This window comes from Gavialis gangeticus, unplaced genomic scaffold, assembly GCF_001723915.1.
Source record: "Gavialis gangeticus isolate Ggan-Ray unplaced genomic scaffold, GavGan_comp1, whole genome shotgun sequence".
NCBI classification, from domain to species: domain Eukaryota; kingdom Metazoa; phylum Chordata; order Crocodylia; family Gavialidae; genus Gavialis; species Gavialis gangeticus.
In genome coordinates this window covers 22,553,256-22,561,275 of record NW_017728997.1, presented here as the reverse complement: position 1 = coordinate 22,561,275, position 8,020 = coordinate 22,553,256, and the positions used below count along the sequence as shown (strand labels likewise).

The window sequence follows — 8,020 nt, the reverse complement described above, 5'->3', positions numbered from 1 at the left end:
CTTTGTCTTCCAGAGCATGTGTGAGGGGACATGTGCACTGTAGTTGGAAGTGTGTTTAGATCATGCCTAGACATGCTTGAGCTAGTATTACCCTGCCTAGTTCAGGTACTGATAGCAGTGACAATGCAGTAACATGGGCATCAGCTGCTGAGTAGGCACCCAGGCTTCCAGCTGGGATTACATAGCACGTGGCTCCACTGCTAGCACCCAGACTAGCTTGATTAATTCCAGCTTGTGCATGTCTGTGCCTGTTGGCATCACACCAGTACCCACAGGCTCTGTGTGCCTCAGCTCCCCATCCATGCAATGTGAGTGATAGCACTGGCCTACTTTGTGGGGGAGGCATGAGGAGAACTACAACACCACCTGGGAGGTGTCATGGTGTCAGGGACTGTACATGCAGCTAAAATAGACTGGCTCTTAGAGGCAGAGACTCTGTCTGCAGGGCACATACAGCAGAGGCGGTGGGAGGGTACCCCTCTGCATGTTCCCCTTTAAGGATATGGGCAAACATACACTTAGGATGCCTTCAAAAGTGGGGGAGAGACATTGCTTGGGTCACAGCTATTCTACAGTAACTGTTAGATATGTAAGAGCCTGGAGCCATATGAGGACAACAGAACCACCCCAGCTTCACCCCTCCCTTATCCAGGAGCAAAGCTGGGACCAGCATGCGGCACAGTAACAGCAAAGCAGCTGCTGTGGAGTTCAGTTTTGCTGCTGCTCCAGGTGTATGTGTTTCTGTACCCTGGGATTGCTGCTAGGAGCGGGTTCTGTCTGTCTCTTGTCTGGAGCATCAGCACTGAGACAGAGGAAGCACCAGCTGTGTTTCAGGGTCTAGTGTGGCTGCCCGAGCACCTGGGACTGGACACTGACAAATCCACATCACCCATGTTGTGGAACAGCCATCAGGCAGGCACAGGGAGTGGGATCTTTGGCCTGTGGGAAGCAGCAACACTCTGGGATTCGTTTTCATGACATGAACACAGAGAAATGTTGTGGAATGAAAAATGCCAGCTGCGAGGCTAATAGGTAGTAGAGGTATTGTCATAAAATAGAAGAGGCAGGCTGCTCAGGGGCTTTGGTAAAAGAGTGTGATCCACCTGAACAGGTCTGCATCAGGGAGAGGGGCTCTGTCCACCCTATGATCATCTAGCCATCCCTGCTTCCATGGAGGCATCTCCATACAGATAGCTCCCACATGTTCTCAGGTAGGGCTGCGCCTCACTGCTGCATCCAGCTTGACCTCACCCACTCTCCCGGCTGAACTCCATTGTCTGGAGAAGCCTGAGGCCAGTTATTCACATAGAGCACACATTCAGGGAGCAGGTCTCAGGGGTGGGTCCCAGCAGCTTGTCCATGGGCAGGTGTGTTGCTATAACCCCTGACAGCCCTTTGAGCCAGTTTCTGGTGTGTTGTCCAGTAGTAGTTCTACAAACTGATCTTGACCCTTCCTCTAAAGGGTGCTGGCCATTGCTACAGACAGGATACTAGCTGGCTGGATCATGGCAGTCCCTGTGTCCTGCCTTGTAACAGGTTTGGCGTTGCCCATCCAGTCAGACATCCTCCATTGAACCCAGGACTCTTCATGAGTTGCAGCTCCCTTCCTTCTTCAGCAAGTCTGACTCATAGCTATTGTCTTGTTTCCTCAGGTTCAGGCCAATGTGGAGAAGTCCTTGACTCTCTTTGGGCAGCTCTTGAACAAGAAGCATTTCCTGCTGACCTTCATCCGCACCTTGGAGGCACAGCGTAGCTTCTCCATGCGGGACCGAGGCAATGTGGCCTCCCTGATCATGACAGCCTTGCAGGGAGAGATGGAGTATGCCACCGGCGTGCTGAAGCAGCTACTCTCGGACCTCATCGAGAAGAACCTGGAGAGTAAGAATCACCCCAAACTGCTCTTGCGGAGGTGAGTGTCCATGTAAGAACTTAAATGAGACTTATTGGTGAGGGAAGGTTTTTTAGAGAGTCTCTGGGACAAGGTGGGGCTGAGGTACCTGCTCTAAGGTAGTCGTGTGCCCTTTGCTTTTCTTAAACAAAAACGTCTCATGATATATTGGTCTGCAGAGCAGCGTGATACTCTGCTGCATCTGTGCTTTTGGAAGGAAGCCCCTTTCACATCTATTGTTTGCAGTGGAGAAGCATTTGTGCCAAAGCCACAGGGGCGTGTGTATACTGTTCTAGCCACGTGGCTCCATGGTTTTTCCTGGTCCAGTACCGCAGAGCAGTGCTGTTCGACACGTTCCTGTCCCTTGGCCTATGCATGTGCACGTGCGTCTGCGCAGTGTCCCTCTTGTGATGTGATCGGCTGTCTTCTCCGTCAGCAGAGCTCATGTCAGCAGTGGCAACAGCTGATGGATAAGACCCCTGGTAAAGCACTTCCTTGGCTGTGTGAGAGATTCCCCTGTGAGATATAAATGTGGGACCTTGGGACCTTCCTGCGTTTTGGACAGATGGATGCTCAGAAGTGGTTGTTTATTTCAGCACTTGGAGAACACTGCAGGATTTCAGAGCTGTGGATTTAAAGGCTGCTGGAGGCCATTTTTGTCTGCAGTTGTTGATGTCGTTGTTAACCTCCTGCTGCTGGGCCAGAGCTCTGTTAGGGTCCCAAGACATACCTTGGAACAGGGACTGTGGATTTCCTCCATGCCCTTGGCCGTCTATAATGCCTTCCTGAACCAGGCGGAGGCCAGACAGGGACTCACCAAAGACCATGTGTTGCCTTGCAGGCTTCCAGATTGCATGCCCTGCCCTCAGGGGTTCTTAGGCTCAGGGTTTGCCAGGACTCTCCCATCACCTCACAGGTACCATCTGATGGGTGCTGTGTCTGATCTGTTGTGGCCCTGGACCTCTGCCACGCATGTGTTAGATGGTGAGTTGCAGGCAAGACCAAAGTGGGCTACGGTCCGTGACTTTGGTTCTTGGCCTGTTGTCAGCAATATGCTGTCCTAAGCTGGATGACCTCTCTGACTAGCTCGCCTGTCTACCATTCCTTTTTCTGTACACAAATCTGGCATGGGGGCTGAGAGCCCAGCGGATAAAGGATACTGTCTTCTAGGGCCTGCATAGGCATTGGCTCCGTAATGACCCTCCCTCCAGCTGACAAATGACTGAACTGGGATGGACTTGATTCAAGGGGCTGGTTCGTTAGGAAGTGATGGGTGAGTGAGGAAAGTAGCTGCCTTCCCCCCAGAGCTGAGCCCTCTGTGAACATGATGTTCGCGGTGCCAGGATAGCACAAGTTCTAGGGCAGACTCCACCATGGCTCTTCACAAGCGTAACTGCAGGCTGCTGCTTTGGCCTGCATGTGTTGGTGCCAAGAGGGAGCAGGAGATGTTGGCACAGTGCCCTTGCAGCAGATCAGTCCCTGGCTAGACTACATTCCTGAGGGTGTTAGAGCCGGAAACCCATGGTGAGGCAGCACATGTGAATGCAGTGATGCTTCTGTCAGCCTCCTGGTGCTCCTGGCATTTGCTGAAACCCAGAGCTGTGATCGGTATCTCCCTTCTGGCAAGGTAGCTCTTAGCCATATTTTACATCATCACAAACACACAGAGGTCCCATCTTGCTGGAGCACTTCAGAGCACCCAGCTTTCTTTCCTTAGGTCTTGTCCATGCCTCAAAGGAGTGGGGTGAGGGGGTTAGGTGAAATTTGAATGAGGTTTTGGAAACCTTGAGTCTTGTGGGGGTTCAGGGGTAGGGAAAGTGTGCGAGCAGGAGGCAGCGTTCCAGCTCTGCCACCGATCTGTTCTGCCCCATCAATATTTAACAATAGCTCTGAGCTGTCCTCTATCGTGAGCTGATGAATATTGAAAGATACACCGAGTGCAGAACCAAAACAATTAATAAGCAGCACAGAGCCCCTCCCTGCTTTCTTCCTGCTCCGGGAGCTCTCCCTTCATCACTGCAATGCTCCATGCTCCCCCGTTCCTGCCTCCCGGCTCCAGGAGCGATAGTGTCTGCTTCCTGGACAGTGATGATACCTTCTCCCTGCTCATGGAGCAAGCTGTCAAGCATCGGAGGAGGCGGAGGACACTAGTATTGGTGCGGCACCAGGTGAGCCAGCAAGTCTCTCAGAGCCTACAATGTGCCAGTGGTGCCCAGACTGCCAACTGGGCGAGGGGGGAGGTGTGTGTGTGGGCCTCAGGGTCTCCAAAGTCCACTGGTCTTTCTCTTGATGCTGTTCAGGGGCTTCATCCAGCCCTTGGAGATCAGGCTTCAAAGAGTGTCATTTGCAAGCCCATCAGTGTATATTCCAGCAATGGAAGTACCAGGACGGGAGGATTGTAAGGGAAGTTCCACCAACCATCTGCTGTTTGTCTGTCTGTGCGTGTCTCTGGGCAAGTCACTGAGTCTCTCTTTGCCTTGGTTTCTGCATCTATGAAATAGGGGTGACTTCTGCCTCCTAGGAGTGTTGTCACTGCATTTCTCTTTGCCTCGGTTTCTTCATCTGCAATATAGGGATGACTTCTATGTCCTAGGAGCGCTGCAAGCATAGATTCATCACTTCCTTGAGATCCTCCTAAGGACTGTGGTAGAGAAGGGCATGTGGACTGGACCAGGGGCTGGCCACTGACTTTGATAGCAGCAGGTTGATGGGTTGTGGTCTTCTATGTTTCCTCTCTCTCCATGCAGCCACTGTTCCCCTCTCCTGAGAGCACCCTGCTGTCTGGTCCCTCTGCTCACCCCTCTCCCATACGATGACTGGTTTTGCTGAAATATTTAAGGTGCATTATCAGATCATGGGCTGCCGGGAGCACTGCGGAGCAGAGGTTGCTGAGCACTGCTCCGGAACGAAGCCAATCAATAAAATATAAATAAAAGGCGAGAGCCCCAGCGTGGGGAGACCCAGCCACTGTATCCTGCATGCTGTGGCGGCAGTCCAAGGCCAGCGAGGGAGGCAGGGCCTGGCCTTTGCTGCCTGTGTGAAGTTTCTCTCCCCAGCGGCAGCACTTTGGGTTTCGTGCGCGGTGTGTTGCATGTATGGAAGTGCATCAGTGGAGCTGTGAACGGCCTGCGGCTGTAATAGCATTGGAGGAGGGCTGCAGGTCAGGAGAGACGGGCCCTGATAGAGCCTGGAACAGTGAGAGAGGAAAAAAGTGCCCTGCTGACCTAGTCTAGCTTGGTCCTTCTCTGATTGCCTACATGGCCACGTGGGTACATGCAGGGAGGGATCCTATTCCCCATGTGCCCCTCTAGTTTGAGTTCCAGACAGTTCCTTCTCCTTCTTTGCAGTGGCCTGGCTGGTGGAGCAACAGGAAGAGCGAGTGGGTGGAATGTGTTATTTAGTCACTTTGGAAGGCCCTAATCCTCCTGTCGCAGTGGCACTTGGCTGTGGCACAGAGAAACAAACTTCTGGGTGTCACAGTTTCCCAAGGGGAGCAGCAGAGACTGGTAGTCATGGAGGACAGGGGCTATTTTGTGAAGGCCAGTATGTCACTGGGGGTGTGGAGGAGCAGGGATAGCTGTCCCACACTGGCATTTTTCCAGGTCATTCCAAAAATACTGTTTTTTTCTTTTGGATTCATGTTTCCTGGGTGGCAGAGGAAGAACTCTGCCCTCCAATGGCTCAGATGTGATATTTCTCTACTGAGCTATTCCCGTCCTGGACCAAAGGAAGAACGTCAGCCCCCCAGTGCCCCACCAAGCTGAGGCGGCTGCAGTGGGAAGCAATGGGTGGGTGGGGACTGGACATAACTAGATCCAATTAAATTAACTCCTGCGTAGCTGCTCTGGGCTGGACAATCTACGATCGTTCCTCTCCGCTTTCCTGTGCTGCCTCCGTGTCCCTGGGATGCGGCTCCAAGTCTCCACGGCGCTGGGAGTTGCGTTCTTTTCATTTTATTCTTCCTTGAAATAAAGCTGTTTCTCTCTGTTCCTCTTGTTCCCCTGGTGCAGCGGGAAGGCAGCTACCTTCTCGAGGTTATTAGCGTTGCTTGTGCTTTTGTGAGCATCTGCATTCAAAAATAGCTGATCTGATGATTAATGGATGGAGCAGCTGAAAAAACATAACTGGAGAATTTCAATGGGGACTGGCTGGGGGGGGGCAGTTCCCCCCCTTCTTTTTAAGGAGGTGCAAGTGGGCTTTTTTCTCTTTAAATAAATGTGCGCCCAGGTGAATTACAGTTCATGTGACAGTGAGCCCGACCTCAGTGCAGAGGCAGGCAGCTGCGAACAGCCACAGCGCCAGCTTCCCTCCCCTGGGGCCCAGCTGATTCACTGCCCTCCGCCGTCACCTGCCAGCCCGCTCCCGCTGATGCAGCAGTCCTGACCTGCAGCAAGCCTGGCCGTTGCAGCATGAGGCTTCCCACATGCAGCTCAGTCGCACCTTGGTCTTGACACACAGCACCCCTGGCTCGTCCCAGCCGGAGCCCCTCTGCAGATCACTTGTCGATGCCCAGTGATTCCTATCTGCAGCCCCTTCTCCCCTGCACTGCTTAGTCCAGTTCTGGCTTTCCTGGTCAGAGGCAATTGGCTGTGCTGGAGTGGGCAGTGGTTTTGCAATGTGGACAGATATTCATAGGGAACTGTGGTCGGTCTCCTGTCCCACGGTATTTCTGGAAGCAACAATCCAAATTTGACCAAAGCTAAGCAGGAGGCAGCATACGTTCTCCCCAAGGCCAGCTTCGGCTGCTTCCCTTGGTGCTGTCCCCAGTCCCTGAGTGTATGGACAAACAGACCTTTGACTCACTTGGAGATTTGCAACAATGTTATGATGTAACTGTGATTTCAGCAGGCTGCTATAGTGACCAGGTGAGCTAAATTGCCCAAATGGGGACCCTGAATGAAATAGGGGTAAATGTTCCCCAGTTTTGTTTTGCTTATATCACTAGAGGACTATAGGGATGCAGCAGTTACACTGTAGCACATTGATACAGTTATTATATCTGTTTGTACCCTAATAAGCTTTGTCTGCTGATGTTTCAATCCCCTTTGGGAGCTGTGACAGCTCTGTGGAGTTTGCCTCCGGCTCGTCTTTCAGCCCTATTGTCTCCCTGTGATGATCTTTGTGGGTTAGCTGAGTTGTGCTTAGGGTGCAAAATACTGTACAAATGGGGTGGCGAGCAGGGGCACCCTTGTCTCTTCCTAGGTGAAATGGGAGCTGCTCAGCTGGGCCCCATAGCCCTTGAACTGCTCCCAGTGTGTGGGGTGTGAGGATTCTCCCTTGGACCGAGTTGCGGGGTCTGCACTTTTGGAGGGGATGGGCCTGCGGTCTGCTTCTGCTTTCTCTCTGAAGCACCGTGTGGCTGAGCTGCAGTGACAGACGTGGTGCCTCAGCAGCTGCAGATTTATGACTGTATTTAAGAGCAGAGGAATCAGAGCACCAGGTTGCAGAACAGGGCTCCTCTGTGTTAGGATATCTACTGCCTTTCTCCACACAACCACAGAAATGCAGTGTCCCCATTACAGGAAATACTTTAGGCGAATTTAGTAATTTTACCCTTCCCAGGTTCAACTTCTTTCCCTCCCCTCCCTTAAAGACTTCTGCTGTGGAGGGGATTATGCAGCTCTGGAGTGCAGCTCTTTTGCAAGACATGAACAGGAGATCTCATCTAGTTGTGGGGGGAAGGGATTGCTGGGAGGGTGGGGGGTGGCGACACAGGTTGGTCTTCAGAAGGGCAAGTGTCTCTGGGGATAGGACCCTGCTGGCTATTTCTACCCCCACACCTCTGGGAGAGGTATCTGCAGTCAGGCTGGCCCAGGGCAAGCGGGCATTGGCTACAATGAGGGGCTTCTTTAGATATTTATCCTGGCAGCCCTGGATTTTTGCTGCTTCTTCCTGCCCCTTTACTTTGGACTTCTGCCTTTCGAAGCATAACCTTGGGAGCACGAGAGGGAGGAAAAGGGGTCTGAGGCTACACAGATCAGAGCCCTCCACCCAGTAGCTCTTATCCTCTGCCTTCTCTGCAGGACTGAGTCTGTAGCGGAGAAGATGCTGACAAACTGGTTCACCTTCCTGCTGTACAAGTTTTTAAAGGTGAGTTTGGAGCAGACCACGAAGCCGGAGGTAGGGAGGGTG

At 52.5% G+C, this 8,020-nt stretch overlaps 1 protein-coding gene across 1 annotated transcript in view; it reads left to right on the top strand.

Moving 5' to 3' along the window:
• Nucleotides 1–8,020, top strand: part of PLXNA1 (plexin A1) — a 265,521-nt gene that overhangs the window by 222,190 nt on the left and 35,311 nt on the right. The window contains exons 23-24 of the mRNA XM_019504928.1: nt 1,653–1,909; nt 7,912–7,978. Coding sequence (XP_019360473.1) covers nt 1,653–1,909; nt 7,912–7,978 — 324 coding nt within the window. The remainder of the gene's footprint in view (nt 1–1,652; nt 1,910–7,911; nt 7,979–8,020) is intronic.